Source organism: Cyrtonyx montezumae, unplaced genomic scaffold (assembly GCF_038088225.1).
Source record: "Cyrtonyx montezumae isolate F1298 unplaced genomic scaffold, pur_monq_1.0 scaffold_30, whole genome shotgun sequence".
NCBI lineage: Eukaryota > Metazoa > Chordata > Aves > Galliformes > Odontophoridae > Cyrtonyx > Cyrtonyx montezumae.
Window position 1 is genome coordinate 12,647,641 of NW_027072035.1, and position 16,995 is coordinate 12,664,635.

A 16,995-nucleotide genomic window follows, 5' to 3' on the forward strand; every position below is an offset into this window, starting at 1 on the left:
TAAACTGGCAGTTGATGTGCTCTAACTGCTAATAAACATCTGTGGTACTGGAACAGGGCAGAAATACAGTATAGAAAACCCCACTGAAACTTACTTAGGGTGACCATACAGCTTTCAGCAGCATTTTCACCTTCCAAATGATTACGCTGATTGTTGGCGTGAAGTGTAGGATAACTTCTCTCCAGCATGGCATGCTGAAATGCATGTGAATGTGTAAGCCTCAGCTTTTGCTAGATCAGTGACTTCCTACAAAGGAAACAGAACTGAATGGAGAAGACCTTGAAAGTTAGAAGTTGGCATTTTGCACATGAGTCTTGGTCAGAAGCATTAAGCTTCTGGACATAAATTCTGGTTGGACTCTGTTAATTTGTTTTCCCAAGAGTTCTCAGCAATTTGGTTTTCAGACTATCTCACATGATGCTCTCAAGTACTTTGCCAAAGCTGTACTGTCAAAGTTAGTGCTTCAAGCGAACTTGGCTGAGAGAATACTTTTAAAGGACACTGACTGTGGATACTCCCTTCTGGTGCATATTCAAAAGCTGCCTCAACATGGTCCTGGGCAATCAGCTGTGGTGACTCTGTTTGAGCAGGGAATTTGACCAAATGGCCTGCAGAGGTCCCTCAGCCAATCTGCAGTTCAGTGAATATACACAGGCAGCATTGCTGTAGTATGGTGATGGTCATTAAAAGTTTATTCTCCTCCTGTCTTTGCATTCACCCGTCCAGCTCCCTGGTTGGGGCATTCACATGCATTCATATGCAATCTCACAGCAAAGTGGCTCTTGTTCAAAAATTTTCACTACTATTATAGAGACTAAATACTTGTGCTGATTGGTGGAGTGGGGGAAGAAGCTGGCTTGATGATAGCATAAGATCAATAGAGGGCTTCCAGTCAGTATTGTTGTTCATCTTCCAGAGGAACTGCAATTTCAGATAGTTTGCCAAGATGATATGGAGTGACTTTCATTTTTAAAAGTTTGAGTAATGGTTACCCACAGTTTCTCAGAAATCCCCACAGCTGCTCTGCAATATCAGTCCAATCCTGTAGGAAACCCACTGAGCTGACAATTTGAACCAGCAGAGCCAAATCTTTTTCTTTAACCACTACTAATCCAGTCATTGTGATGATTGATGGGCCACTGTAAAACAGCTTTGTCCTGATAGATACACTTTGGCAGCCAGGAGACAGCATTTGAAGTCTGCAAGCCCTGAAAGAAAAACTGTGAGAAAATGCCATGTACCTCTGTGCCAAGAGCTCTAGAGCAGCTTTACATTCTAAAGAAATTCACAATTTTTTTCTTCCAAAAAATGACTTTCTCCTTTGCAACCTTAGCCCTCTGTGCCAGTACCTAGTCTTGTCCTAGGCTGTGATGCTGGGGGAGAAGAGAAACCACAAATTTCAGCCACTGACATGTTAGCATGGTTTCAGTTTGTGATTCTATTTTGTTTTTTGCTTTTTCTCTGGAACATTGTTCTTCACTTCCCACAGATACAAGACAGTATCCGGTGTTTGTGGGTCACAAGCCGGGACGGAACACCACGCAGAGGCACCGGCTGGACATCCAGCTGGTCACGGTCATGAACAGAACCCTCTACATTGCTGCTAGGTCAGTAGTCTGCATTACCACTTCTCCCTTGCTACTCACAGAGCAAGAGGGAGAAGAGGAAGGATATTCTGATTTTTTCTCTGCTGAGTATATTATTTTTAGGATTTTCTCACACTCAGAGGTTTGCAGTAAGATATACTGGACACCTTGTTAGTCAGTTTGCTGAGGCTCAGTTCTGCAAGACTTCTTCTTTCAGGACTTCTTTCTCATAGCTCTACTTCCCCTTGAGTCTGGGAAGAGAGTTTGCAAAGTAAATTGTTTGGTGTCACAGAGGAACGAATCTGTCTTCATTCTGTAATTTCACTCGTGCACACGATTAATTATATGTTTCAGAGAATGATTCTGCTAGTACACAAACGCATGTTTGAATAAGAGTCGTTAAACTTTAATGTTGCTGGTTTAGGGATATTTTCAGTACTACAAAGCAGCAACAAAAAGGTGGGGGGAGAAGTGCATGTTTGCTGCTGTTCCATTGATGTACTCAGAAAGGTTAATTGAATTTGTTGTTTGGATTATTATTTTTTTTTTTGGACTGATATTCTGTGCAGACACAAACAAATACCTCTTTTTAAAAATTGTGTATCAAGCAATTCATTTAGTCAGGGTAACTTAGCATAGTGCTACCAGCTTCAGTGGCACTACACTGATTTATACAGCTGCCCGCTTGGAACAGGTCCAGCAGTAATGCTTCCTCTCTCCTCCTGTTGTTAGCAAAGGAGGCTGACAGTCTCCGAGTGGAAACTGCCTGATGGAAATAGGGTGAATTCAGGAAGGGCCAAGATTAGCAAGGGTAGGAAACCCAGCTCAGGTGCTCTTGGACCTGTATCCTGTTTGGGAAAGCTGCCTCTCCAGAAGAAGCTTATTTCCTCTCATTTTTCTAGTCCTTCTGCACCTCAGAAATATGCAGCCTTCTGTGAGATACAGAAGGCCAGGCTGTTTCTGCAGATTGGAGAGGTGTTAGGTTAGATGGCCAGGAGGTGAGGGAACAGCTGCTGAACAGGCAGTCCCTCACCACTACCCTGTCTTCAGAGCCCTGGGTAAGGCTCCAGAAGCTCTCTGTCTTTCATATCAAGCAGTTCCTATCCATCTCCTGGGTGATCAGAAGAGGCCTGCAATAGAGAGTAATTCCTGCTTTACAGCAGCCAAGTCACTGGTGCTATTTCTACATGGCTGTTTCTTTGGCTGCTTGAAAACTGTACTTGTATCTGCTCACCTGTCCAGGCATTGCAGCTCTGCAGACTAAGCTCAGCTTCATCGGGTTTCTCACATGCTTCATTTTACCTTTTGTCCATGTGGCAGAGTTTGGGGCTCTGGCTCAATGCCATGCCCTGCTGGTTTCCTTGCAATTTCCCCTACCATAGCATTTATTCCACAAAACAACAGCAGAAGACAAGGACTTGAAATCAAAGTGTTGTGGAGTATGAGGTTTTTAAGCAGAGAACAACTTTTTTTTTTCTGATGACTGACAGTATTATTTTATTTTATTTTATTTTACTTTATTTTCTTTTCTTCTTTTCTTTTCCTTTTCTTTTCTTTTCTTTTCTTTTCTTTTCTTTTCTTTTCTTTTCTTTTCTTTTCTTTTCTTTTCTTTTCTTTTCTTTTCTTTTCTTTTCTTTTCTTTTCTTTTCTTTTCTTTTCTTTTCTTTTCTTCTCTTCTCTTCTCTTCTCTTCTCTTCTCTTCTCTTCTCTTCTCTTCTCTTCTCTTCTCTTCTCTTCTCTTCTCTTCTCTTTTCTTTTCTTTTCTTTTCTTTTCTTTTCTTTTCTTTTCTTTTCTTTTCTTTTCTTTTCTTTTCTTTTCTTTTCTTTTCTTTTCTTTTCTTTTCTTTTCTTTTCTTTTCTGCTTTCAGTACTGCTTTTTTCCTGGTGTCCCCAGCCAGGTCATCACACTGATCCCTTCTTCCAGGCAGAGCAGGCCACATGCCCAGGGCAGCCATCCATTGCAGGCCTGGTGCTCTGTATAGAGCAACCAGGATCAGCCTCTCATTTTCTCCTCGAATACTGCAGCTGGCTGTAGGACACAGGACCGTGGTTCCTCCCCTCCACGAGGGATTCAGGTTCACCTTGCAGGCAGTGCTGGCCCCACTGTCAGGCCCCAGCTCAGGGCATAATATTTCTGCCGCCTCAGTGTGATAACAAGCACTTGAGGCCAGGGGGTAGGCTGAAAGTGTATGGAAGGTGGCAGCAGGATTTCCTCCTTTTCATGTCTGAGTTCCCTTTGCTTTCCTTATTTGTTTTCCTTTAGATTAGGAAATTGTTTGGAGGCAGAAGGTGGTAAATCTGCTTCAGTGCATTTTGCCCTGCTGTACTCATAGTTTGTTCCTAGAATGAAAGATTGACGCAATTAGAGTTGCATTGCCCAAGCAACCAGCTTTACAGCAGGAAACCCACCTGAACAATTTGGTATATGAAACTGATGTGTGCACAGGTAATATAAAAAATGAAAATACTTGGGGATGAATATATGTGTTGGTGTACATTTATGCATTATTACATATTCTGTAGCTACATATTTGTATAACACATTTTACTTTAATGAGAGTGCTCCTATACTTGGGCCTGTTGACCTACAAAAAAATCATGGAGATGTAGTCTCTTTTGTACTTACACAAGCACAAAAATCTTGCATTTTTTTCCTTTCGTAACTCAGACACTCTTCAGTACATTATTTTCACCCTTCACATGTTACTGAATAAAATCCATGCTGGGCTGAGAAACTTATATAAGTTAAAATTCTAAAGGTAATTTTTATCTGAAATTATAAACTTCTGAAAATGAGTCATCTTTTGATAGTGCAAAAGAAAGTATACAACTGTAATATTGCTTCTCTTTCAGAGGCGGTAATACGTCTAGAGACTGAATATATATAAAGGCTGAAGCAAGTGTGTACACAATCAAAGGTGTTTCTCAAAGAGTTTGGTAGCAGGATAATTATCTAAGTCCCTTAGATATTATACCAGGTGTTGTTTTCATACCATTTTTTCACTCATCGAAACATAGTCATGCTAAATTTACATTTGTATCTGAAAAGCAGTCAAGACAAACAATCATGCATTGACAGGTTTTGTTTTGGTCTTTCTGGTGTTGTGGATTTTTGCTTTCAATGTTTATTTGCTTTAGAAAACATAGTTTTGCTTTACAAGTGGTCTCCTCCAGGAGGAAAGGACAGACTCAGGTTTCAGAGTTGCTGACACTTTTGTTTCTGACTGACTGGCACAGAGAGTAATTTCTGTTTGTCACCTCTTTTGTCGTTATGGGTGTTCAACTTCTCTGTTGGCTACTATGAAGCATAATTCTGTGTCACTTTGGAAAAGCTTTATTTCGTGTTATCAGTCAGAGATAAACAAGTATGACGCAACCAAAGACCCTGAAACCATTCTGCTTTGCAGCTAGGATGTCTGAGGTACAGCCTGCAAACGAGCAGCTGTTCTCTTTTTTCTCATGGGAAGGCTAACATCTTGCCATCTCGCACACATTCACAAATACATGCTTTTTTGCCATGCTGCCTCCTCCCCCCGCTGTCTTGTGTGGTGGCCGCTTTTGTCCACTTTTATCTGTCATCCTTCATGCGTGCATACGAAAGAGTTTACTGAGCCCGTGAAGCATCAGGACGGCTCCCTCCTCATTTGCTGTTACACATTTTCAAACACTTCTCTGAGTGGCCAAGGGTCATGCACAGCCGGTGGCATTATTTAAATTCCCTTCCTCCACAAGTCTATGCCATGGCAACAAAACTCAGTTCTGCTGACTGGAGGTGGGAAAAACGGAAGCTCTAGGATTAGGTCAATTTGTGTTAGAATAACTTAATTAGCAGCGAGCTGTACGCATACCACAGTTAGTAGATAGCAGGATTTGGGCAGCAGTGGGAAAAAGAGAGCGAGGACAATCCCGTATTGTCTGTGGCTGGAGAACCTTCCTCCCCATCTGACAGCACTTTGCTTCTCTGCTGGCATTGTCAGCAACGTTGTTTCAAATGCAGCATGAGAAAGTGATATGTAATTTGCCGGATACTGACGCTCCGTTAGATGATCCCATAACTTAGCATATGATTTTCCTTTCAGCTATTTCTTAAACCAGAAAGTGAGCCCCCTGGGAGATGTTTTATTGAGAATGGAGCTAAACAATCCAAGCCTCTTTTTGAATACCCCGACTGTATTTTTAATTGACTTGTTTCAAAAGGAAAAATCATAACCAATGTAAACTAAGACTGATAATTACAATCAAGAGCTATGCTGGAAGAATGTTTTTAGAAATTCAGCAGCACCTAATTTGCAATTCAAGAGACTTTGTTCCCACTTCTATGTAGTAGGAGTAATAGCATCAGAGATGTACATTAAAAGGGAGCTGTGCACTAGTCTGTGAGGCTGATACCACAATAATGAGTAATTTTAGTCCAACCATGACCACTGCTCTGCCTGTGAAGTCAGGCCAATAATAAACTGAAGCATTAACTAATCTTGAAAGAAAATGACAGTTCTGATTTTGCAGAGTCTGGAGGAGAAGAAAACCCACAACTCCTCAGTTTGGTATTTTATGCAGCAAATAACTTCAAGTGTCATAGCAGGCAGGAGGTTTTTAAAAGCCGGTTCCCTCCAACTATGCTGCTTCTTTTCTCCATGTGAGGGAAGTGTTGCTAATTCTTGTTACGACAGTGTTTTGTGTTTGCTTTACTTGAGAGAGAGCACTATTTATACAAAACCCCAAAAAAAGTGAAGCTAGGCTTAACAGCAGAAATTTCCAAAATGGAGGCATTCTGTACCCTGCTCTCTGCAGGCACCTATGTAGACCTCTCCAGTGCCAGAGATCATTCTCCATCTGCATAGCTTCCTGCATTTTGAAAAAAAGTCAGTGCTGATTCACAACAACAACAACAATGATGGTTAGGACTAGATGATCTTGTAGGTCCTTTCCGACCTAATGTATCTATGAATCTATGAAACAACAACAAAAATGATGCTTAGTATTCTTGTCTCTTCATTCCCAATTTCATGTCGCTGTTAGTATGGTGCTGTGAGTTGGGCTTTTTCTTAGGTTTTTTACAGAAACGTCCTTATTCTCAGTTTATGCAGGAGAGAATGTTCAAAAATACCTCTGTACCTGAGTGACTGAGTCTATTTACTCTTTCCAAGGAGATTTTGGCAGCTAATTATAGGGAGAAGAAAGCTCTCAGGAAAACAGGAAATTAATTGCAAGCAGGAAATGTGGATTTTGTTGAGAGGAGTATTTTACAGTTTGGTTTGGCTATCGGTGTGTGAAAAGAGGATTCCTGGGAAGAGCTCTATGGCTGTCAGCCTTTTGGCTAGCATATTGTCAGCCAAATTATCACATCTGAAATCAGAAAAAAAAAAAAAAAAAAAGAAAGCATTAACTTTTTTTTAACCCTGAATGACTGACTATTGCACAGTGAGTGCTAGCCCAGAATGGCGACAAAGGCTGTGACAGGACTATTGCATTTGATTTCAGATTCAGAAAAACATCTGCATTCTGGCATTTATTCTAAGTCTTACGGAGCAGAAATTATTAAATATATAAAGGCTCATCTTCTGTCCAAAATTTTATTTGTTCAAATAATCAATTTTGGGAAATTATCATGCTCTAAAGTATTGTAAAATTTCCTTTGTTTTTTTTCTTTCAAGGAAAGGAAATATAGTTTATATATGAAAGTGCTTTTCTGGGAGAAATGGGTAATGCTGTCAGTAATGTTTCCTGGTGAGACCTCCTGTGTTCTTTTTTTAAAAGGATTATGGATTATCTTGTCACAGATAGGTCTCCTCATGGAAAATGAATGGTTTTACTTCTTCATTTGACTTCATATTCATTTGCTCTTGTTTACAGGGACCATATTTATACTGTTGATATGGACACATCACATACAGAAGAAATTTATTTTAGCAAAGTAAGTAGCTTTTATCATCTTCCAGAGACAGAAAGTAATGCTATTTAAGTAATGCCTTCTATTTTACTGTATTGGCACACAATGTCAAAAACAGTTGTTGGTGGTATGACAGTAGAGGTTGGACCTCCCCACCAATGTTCCATTCCATGTTGCTACTGTGCGACAGATGGCAGCTGAGGGGCACTCTGTCAGAAAGGTGTCTGATATGGAATTGTATACAAAGCAAAGATGTGGAACTGAATTCCTCTGTCCAGAAAAAATGGCACCCATTGGCATTCATCAACACTTGCTAGACATTAATGGAGGCCGAACAGTGGATGTCAGCACAGTGAGTGGTGGGTGGTGTGTTTCATCAGTGGCAAACAGTGACATGAAAGATAAGTCATGGTCTGCATGGATCTACATGGCCATGTGCAGCTGTCACACCACAGCATGAAGAGCATATTCATCATGTAATTAGTGTGAATCACTTATTGCTGGTGACTTTGATGGAAAAAAAAAAAAGTGTGTAGTAGCAGAGAATTTGTTCTGTCAAACAGTGTTATTGTGTTCTTTCTATATGTTGTTTCCATGGGGGGAAAAATAGGAGGCATTACTTTTGGAGCGATTATGTGTAATGGCTATGTTATCCCAATTAAGTACACTGAAGCTTTCATCATAAAAAGCAAATGCTATTAATATATTTGCACAGAAATTTTATTCACTCATGCAAGTACTCTGTCAATAAAATCTTACCATAGCAGCACTTCATACATGTATTCACGTTATCTCCATGGCAAGCTGCATTCAAATTAAGAAGAGCTTTATCTGCATTACTGCATTGCATATTAACGTAAACTTTCTAGAAATAATCTCCTTTCAGCTCCTCCACATTACATTCATGTTGTGTGATTGTCAAATTTAGTCATTGGTCCAGTGGAAGACCATATCTGTTTGCCCATTGCCTAGATTCCTCTGTGGGAGAAGAGAATTTGTTGATACATCTATGAATGGTGCTGAAGATGAGCTTATGTCTTGTTGCTCTTCAAAAAAGGGAGGTCACAGGCTTGTTGTAGAAATAAAAGCAATACTGTTACACTCATGCTTTTTTATTCAGCTTGGATCCCGTAGTGAATTAAGGGTGACTCAGTGTACTACTGGGAAATATTGTCAGAAGTGTGGTGTCTAAGGTGTTACTACTATCTTAAGCCACATTTTAAATAAAGATTTATTATAGTTAATCAACCTATCACATTTAAACATTTGTCAAACTCATTACAAAAAAAAAAAAAAAAAAAAGAATGGGATTTACATGAAAGTGTTCCAGAAGAAGAATGCCAATGGATGGAATCAACAGCATCTTGATAAACAGAGCACTCTCTAAGAGTGCTAGCTGACTTGAAAATGATGAGAGTTACCTGAATTACAGTTTCTTTGCTAATGTAAAAAGTCCTGGAATAGATACTCCACTTAGATCACAATCGGGGTATATCTAGTCCATAAATGTTTATTTTGATTTGTGTAATAATATCAAATGAAAAGAAAAAAGTGAAATACTTCTAAGCTTTAGCCTATTGCAAAATTCAGTTGCCTTAGGATCTAAAAGTAAAAACGGGATAAGTTTCTGGTCTAATGAATAGATAGCAACGCAAAATTAAGTGAATGCTTCACATCACTGATCTTTCATTGTTACGGTGAATTAATCATGGAAAAAGGGTACAGAATGCTTTTAATGAGTATATGTTCAGCAGCTAGTCTCCCCCAGGGGACTTCTACTTCTGAAGTCAAATACAACAACCTCTGGGCTCTAATTGATTTCTTTCTTGATCCTTGCAGAAATTGACGTGGAAATCTAGACAAGCTGATGTAGACACATGCAGAATGAAGGGAAAACATAAGGTAGGCAATTTTCATTTCTTTTGCATCTGCCACTTTAGTTGCTTCACTACTATCTCAGTCTGCTGTCTGTGATGTAGAATGGATCATGCCATTCACTTCTCTGCCAGTAATTGCTTTTTCCATCAGCTACTGAAGACTTTAATTTGCAAAAATAGTTTACTTTTAATGCGATAAAACATTACAACAGGAGGCTCAGCAACACCCTGAAAAGCTTAGAGCACTGGAGGTTTTGAACATAATGCCAAGTGTACTATTTTTGGTTAACACTGTCTCAAAAGCAAAGTGCTGTTGTCTATCCTTCAGCAGGGGCTTACAGAGAAGTTTATATGACATTTCAGAGTGTAGATAAAAGATTGTTTCGCACACTAGTCTTCCTTTAGTTTAATATACAACTAACACGTGTGAGATCAGAATTAGATGTCAGTTCTGATTCATTATAGTGCTTCCCCTTCTAGTTACGGCTGCTTTATGCAACTACACTGCAACTGTCCTACAGCAGCATAGATGAGATTAGATTTTCAATCCTGATGAAAGCAGCAGTGTTCAAACAACATTCTAAGTGAACAGCAAAATCTGAGCTACAACATGAATATCATATCCTTGGTTATTTGTAACCATTTTTGACCACCAGAACAGAAATAAATTGCATCTCATTCACTGTCAGTTAAACACAGTTGAAATAAAGCCCAGAATGTCACAGTAACTACCAGACAATTTCGTTTTAGACTTGACAATGAAAGATCATACTGAGAAGATAAAACCAGACACCCAAGCTTAAATACTTTCTATTGTTTTTCTTCAGGATGAATGTCATAATTTTATTAAGGTTCTCCTAAAAAGAAATGAGGACACATTGTTCATCTGTGGAACAAATGCATTCAACCCCTCTTGCAGGAACTACAAGGTAAGTGATCTGTTAGTGAGATTTCATTTATGATCTTTCCTGCTGTTGGATTTATTGTGTCTATGCTGGCAACAGCATTAAGTGTGTGGTTCAGCACTACATCCTTCAACTCCATTCAACTCTATTCAAATATTTCCCATTTTTTTAGGATTGCAGCAATCCTATGTCATACAACCCTCATCAGTGGATGACTTTGGAGTAGCTGTGAAATTAGTTCAGTTAGGCCTTGTTATCTAGGCTCTGCTTTTTCAGGCACTGCTATGTCCCACAGGTTATTTATTATCCTTCAGGAAAAAGAAAATTCAGCTTCACTAGTGCTGCTTCTGACAAAACCACGGCAGAGAATTCTTATTTTCTTCAGTGCTGTCAAAGTGAAAAACAGTATAAAGAAGTTAACAATGAGGAAAACAGCTTTCTTAGTGGTATTCAATGTGACTGCTGTTATTCCTTGATTTTTCTGCAGTGCTGATTTACTTTGTTTAGCCACTGTATTGTATATAGTCTAGGAAATGCACTGAAGAAGTTTGGCAGTCTTTTATTTCAGTCTCTGGAGGAAGAATCAGATTTTTTCACGTATGAGCTTGCGTCACACATCTGGTACAGGTAGTTGCTGTTCTTGTAACCTCCATCTCTCTTCTTCCTCTCCCTGCATCTTGCTTCTAGTGTGCAACTGGGTTACCTGGTTCAGTGTGATATTCAGTACTCTAGCACTATTTTATGGTTTCACGGCCCATGCTCCAGATGACTTGGATAGAAAGCTGCCTTTTAACACAAATGCAGATTTCCTTGGTTTAAATGGCCCCCCTGGCCCCTCCTGCAGGTGTTTCATTCCCCACAGCACATGGCCCCTTTTGTCTTCCCTCACCTGTCACCAAGCTGCCTTGTGCCCAGGCAGTCAGAGAAAGTCACTTTGACCTCCCCAGACTTTTCCTCTATTACTGGGTTACAAAGAGAGATCACTAAATTTGTGCCTAACAGAAAACAGGGATATCCTTCCACACTGCAAGGTGAAAGAGTAGACCAGCCTGCAGTACAAGTACATTGTAGGGAAGGCTGCACAGAACTGCATTTCCCCTCCTATCATCTGTACTGCTTTTCTGTCCTCAAGGAAGCGCAACTAATTCCCTTCACAATAGATTTGGGCAGAAAGGGCACATGACAGAAAACGAATGCTGACAGATCATCCACCAGAGGACTTAGGTGCTGTAACATTCAACATAGAAGCTGGTGGGAATAGCTGATGCTGCCAGATGGGTTATTTTTCATGCTTTGTGAATCTGTATTGCGTGTGGTTCACAATAGCGTGAGCTCCTCATGTTACTTGAGTATACTAGGGAGATGCTTATTTCCAGTATACTGCTGTATAAGAATTTTAAGCAGGTAAGAGCAGTACCTTTCCCATAAAGCTTGCTAAACCCTCTTGAACTTACTGTAAAGTTGATCTGTGTATTTGTATAATTACCAGTGCTTGGGGTGAATTCGTCTCCCAGAAGTTTCACTTATGCCGCATATTTTACAATTTCTGTGCAGATTAATTCTTGCCTGATGGTAAGAGGATTTCTCCATAACACAGCCTAAACTGGTGCTTGGAGGGTGTCCTTCTGAGTATGAAGAGGCGCTGCTTTTTGTGGCTAGACCAGAAGGATCTCCAGACTTTGGGGGGAAAAATGCACACACACATAATTGTCCTAGTGTTGTTTCTTCTGACTGCTATGGCTTGCAGTCTTTTGCTGTGTATAAAAGCGCTTCTGTTGGATCGCTGTTGAGGATATATTTTGAATCCATTCCAGAGCCACAGACCACGTAGCCTGCTGCAGTTCAACAGGAAGCTTGTGTACAGATAAAATATTGACTGAAGACTTTTGTAAAATGTGTGTGAAAAGTACAAGTGATTAGGCCTGAAAGAGTGTCTGACTTACTGGATGTGCAATTTTCATCCTGATTTTATTTAACTCTGGGTTTTTTTGCCACATTCTTTGTTCATAGCCAGGAGGGCAGTTGCAGAAAGGGCTTTGCCCCCTGCCCAGAAACGAAGCTACCATTAGCCTGGTCCTGGGTAAGAAGTCTTGCTCCTATATCTGAGGAGCTCCCTTTTGTTTTTCAGATGGATACACTGGAGTTTCTGGGAGATGAGTTCAGCGGAATGGCCAGGTGCCCCTACGATGCAAAGCATGCCAACGTTGCATTGTTCGCGGGTAAAGAATGACTGAAATAATCTTTTATGCTTTCCTTCCTGCAGCCCAGGCTTGCCATTGAGTCCGAATGCCAAAATAGAAGAGGGAGTGAATAATGACTTAAAATAAGGGCTATAAGGAAATAGCATGCACAGGAAGCTTTGCCTTGTCTGAGACTAGCTTCACTACCACAGACAGCATTGCTAGGAGCATCATTTTCTTGGTTCAATATTTCAGTGTTTCCTGGTATCATAATAATACAATGCCAGACCAGTGTGAGACACCATTTCTAGCTGCATCCCACTTCTATGAAGGGCAAGGGCAAGGCTTATGTGAACTTTGATGAAGAAGCAGGATACGCTGTTCAACAACTCTAACATTAATTTAGCCTTTGTGATAGAAGAAAGAGTGAGATGGCTCCTCATGGAGTGTTTCCATGGATAGTTTCCATAGGAAACTATATGGAAAGGAAAGGTGATTTTATTTTAAATCAGAAGATGTCTTGTTCTATTACCACCTGTAGTAAGCAAAGGACAGAAACTTGCTGGTAAATGATTAGGCTGCATGCAGCAGAATACTCTGATTCTGTTTTCTCTAATAGGTGAAATAGTGAGTGCATATTGGTGGTTTTAGTTTAAGCTGTTTATTGTGAAATGGTGTTCTGGTATTTCTCTTCATGTGCTTGTAGTTAAATTGCTTCTCTATTGAACTTGTATTAGTGTGAACCATTCTGGTCTTCTCCTACATTTTGCTGTAAATTTAGATGATAAAGGTAATACAGAAGCCACCCATGATAATATCAGTCCTTTTCAGTAGGTGTACTGAAAGCAGGGCCCTCATGAGTATTTACCCAGAATACTTCAGCAATTCCTCTCAAGGTGTAGAGGTACAGAACTTTGAACATAGTGCAGCCACTAAAGATCATGTTTGTGGCCAAAATGCTGCATCAGCTGCTGCAGCATTTGAGCTGGAATGGTCTGCTTTATAAAGAACAGATTTTATAGCTGGTTGAAAAAAAATGTATTTGCTCCCTGTGCAGTATATCAATGGGTCCTTTTGTTTTAAGCCAGTAATGGCCATAATGATGGTGATGCTATGTAATTTTTATTACAGTAAAAAAGTCACATAACTAGAAGTTTTGTGAATGTAGCAGGTGATTCATAACCCACAGAGAAAGAGGCACACCCTCAGAAAAAGGTGCATCTCAAGTGTCTCAGATTGCTGTCCTTGGGGCAGTCTGAATCACCTTTCAGATGTGCCTTGTTCACTAGCTGGCCAGAGAAGGCATTTATAACTGACTTAATGTAAACATTCACCTACATGCAGCTGAATGGGTGAGTCCCATGCTGCCACTGTAGAAGTCATCACATTATTTTAAAATAATGGTGTTTTTTTTTTATGGAAATAATCTCACCAGTTCTTGGGATGATTCAGTCTGAAAATGGTAGTGTCAAAATAAATTTTTAGTGAATATACCCCGCAAGTCTCCTAGCTTCGTAAAATAAGTTTGATATGGCAAACATATTGATCTCTGTGATAACTTTTCAGAGTGCAGTGAAATGCAGTTTCAGAGCAGTTCAGGGTACTAATCCAGATCATCTGAGTCTGCTGGGAGCGCTTACAAGAATATGGCTCTTCTTGCAGCTTGTAGCTATTTTAGCTGTTATGTGTGAATTGTAAATAGTCACATGGTCTTCAGCAACTTGGCAGGAAAAAAAAAATGTGTGATTGTATTAACATGAGTTCAGACATCCATAGCTAAACAATTCAGCTTTTTATACTATTTTAAATTGTTTTTAATATCTGCTAGTATTTCTGTTTTTTTTCTTTCAAGTTCTGCTAATAAAAAAAGCCTGTTTTTAAATTATGATTGGAATTGCAGGGTTGAGAACAAGAAGAAAAGTCCTGCTAGTAAAAACCAGTCATAATTTTTAAATCCCAAGCTGAAATTAAACATTGTTGGTGCAGTTAGAAGAACTTAGTATCACAAGAGGCTCTTTGCACATGCAGTAAGCACCATAAAGGCCCCAGATAACCTCTTTTATTTTAGATGCATGCTGTTCTGATATTTTGTAGACACAACAGAGATTCAAGCTGCTGGCCTCATGCTGAGGCACTTGTGCTCCTACCAGCCACCATGGTCCCAAGGTCTGCATTATAAGGGAAATCAGTTCCAAGTTATCATGACCTGTGTACAGTTCTGACCAGCAGTATCAATTTAAATTTCAGACAGAGCTCATGCATTTACCTTCATATAGTTTTGCACCTTTTGTTTGTTCTTGGGGTGCCAGTCTGTAGTCCCTTTCTTATCATTTGTCCTCCAGCATTCTTTAAGAGAGAGAAATGGATAAATCATACTGAAATCTCCTAAACCACCATTTTAGAAGAGAAACATAGATAGGCAGTCCTCCTTCATCTGCTTCATCCTTCCACCCTGCTTTGCCTTGGCTCCCTGGATGCTGTTGAATTTTTAACTAGTGATATTTGGCCCAGAAGTATTCACAGGGAGAAAAACTCAAATAAGTGCCAGTTAGCTGGCAGTTCCCAAGACATGTCTGGCTTTCTCCCTGGTTAAAACAATTTTTGTTGAGGCTCCTCTGTACTTATTTTGATCACATGCATAGGCAGAATTTTTGAGCATAGAGACATCTGAGGATAAATCGGGTGGGGCAGATTATGACTTAGATCAGCTGGTGAAGGGCTGCTTCATAATGTTTCTTCTCCCACAACATCCCTCCATTTAAAAGTATATGTTCATTCCCTCTTACCTATTTGGATTTTTTCCCTCCAGTGTTCTTAAAGGAGATTCTCATTTGATTAGTGAGCAAAAGTAATTACGTTATTCTTGTCACTCCCCACCCTGTTTCTTCTTTCCTTCCTCCCCAGAGGGAAAGCTGTATTCTGCCACAGTGACCGACTTCCTTGCAATAGATGCAGTCATATACCGAAGCCTTGGAGAAAGTCCAACACTGCGGACAGTGAAACATGACTCCAAGTGGTTGAAAGGTAGAAAAACAAACAAAACAAGAGAAAGCTGCATCTCTGATGGCAGTCCTGGATTCCTGACAGACTCTGTCTTTTCATTTCAGCAACGGTTTCTAGCAAAGTTCAAGCTAAACTGCATCTCTTACTTACACTGATCTATTTATCTCTTTTCCTCTTCTCCCCCACCCCAAGCTACTGGACTTGACATAAACTGAGAGCGCAGTAGACCTGAATGTATTCCAAAGAGCTTTCCAAGCTGAAGTCATCAATTTACATCTGTTGGATGTGAAGGCTGGAATTTTCAGGGCTTAGTCTGTGTGCTCAGTCTGTGTCTGAAGCTCTCCCTTCCCTGGCAGCGTATTAGGTACCAGTCAGGGCTTCATGAAGGATGGAGAACTTGTCCTGCAACATTAAGATTCGTCAGTAAAAAGTAAAATTATAGGAATATTGCACAAAGCCTTCATTTTATAGTTCCTAAGTACTGTGCAGCTGCCAGTGAATTAGGCAATGTGTGCTCTAAATGCCCTCATTGTTACAAACGGTGATGTTTAGCTTCATGTAGGCGTTATGAATAGTTAACATTTGGAGTGATTTTAACAGTGAGTAAAGCCGTAGTATGAAGGCTTTTTCTGCATGCAGAAATGTTTTGCCAGGTGTTGACATTAGCAGTCCCACTTTGCTTGTTGCTGCAGACATGTATGAACAGAAACACTAACATGGCTTGTTATTCCCTCCGCATACAGCCTGCAGGCCATAAAGAGCTCTGTTTGAAGCCCCAGGCATGCTCTACATATTGCCTCTTTGCCTTGCTTTGTCCACCGCATTGCGCAGACATGCAGTGGCAAACACTCCACAGGCTTGCCAGGGTTTTCTTCAGGCTGTCCCCCAGTTTGCGTTGCTGCATCACAGGCAGGGGCTCCTCTCAGTTCTGAAAACTAGACAGGTTTGCCTCACATGGGGATTAAATTTTCAGCACGTAGTGTGAATGCTTCTTTCTGCACACACAGTGCTTGCATGCTATATGCTGCACATGGAATGTCTTGTCTCTTTCCTAGAACCATACTTTGTCCAGGCAGTGGACTACGGCAATTATATTTACTTCTTCTTCCGGGAAATAGCAGTGGAGTACAACAGCATGGGAAAGGTAAGGGCAAAAGCACTGCCTCATATGACTTAGTGATATTCAGGAGGAGAAAAACATATGCTATTCTTGGACTGGTGCTATTAGGAATGACCTTGAAATGAAAATCATAAATCACGATGACAAGGTCACCGTTTTGAGAAGTTTCCTATCACTCAAGCCAAAAGGTGGGCTGGAGTGAAACATTCCACTGTCTTGAAAGGAAACAGTGGTGACTTACACTGGAATCTCTTTTCCCAATCATAAAAAGCACAAAGCAAATATAGTGCATTCAGTGTGCTAGACGGTTATTTAAAATGGCTTCTAGAGGAAGGCAGTATTTGCCTTTAAGAAATCTGAATTTGAATAATCAAGGGGAGAAATTTTGTGCTCTGCCATTCTTCAAAGTATAATTAAACACTGCATTTTTGTGA

At 40.2% G+C, this 16,995-nt stretch overlaps 1 protein-coding gene across 3 annotated transcripts in view; it reads left to right on the plus strand.

Annotated features, from left to right (window-relative positions):
• SEMA6A (semaphorin 6A) overlaps positions 1–16,995 on the plus strand; it is a 117,344-nt gene that overhangs the window by 56,203 nt on the left and 44,146 nt on the right. For all 3 annotated transcript variants that reach the window (XM_065744302.1, XM_065744299.1, XM_065744301.1), the window contains exons 3-9: positions 1,490–1,607; positions 7,440–7,500; positions 9,316–9,378; positions 10,181–10,282; positions 12,387–12,477; positions 15,343–15,462; positions 16,497–16,585. In XM_065744302.1, coding sequence (XP_065600374.1) covers positions 1,490–1,607; positions 7,440–7,500; positions 9,316–9,378; positions 10,181–10,282; positions 12,387–12,477; positions 15,343–15,462; positions 16,497–16,585 — 644 coding nt within the window. The remainder of the gene's footprint in view (positions 1–1,489; positions 1,608–7,439; positions 7,501–9,315; positions 9,379–10,180; positions 10,283–12,386; positions 12,478–15,342; positions 15,463–16,496; positions 16,586–16,995) is intronic.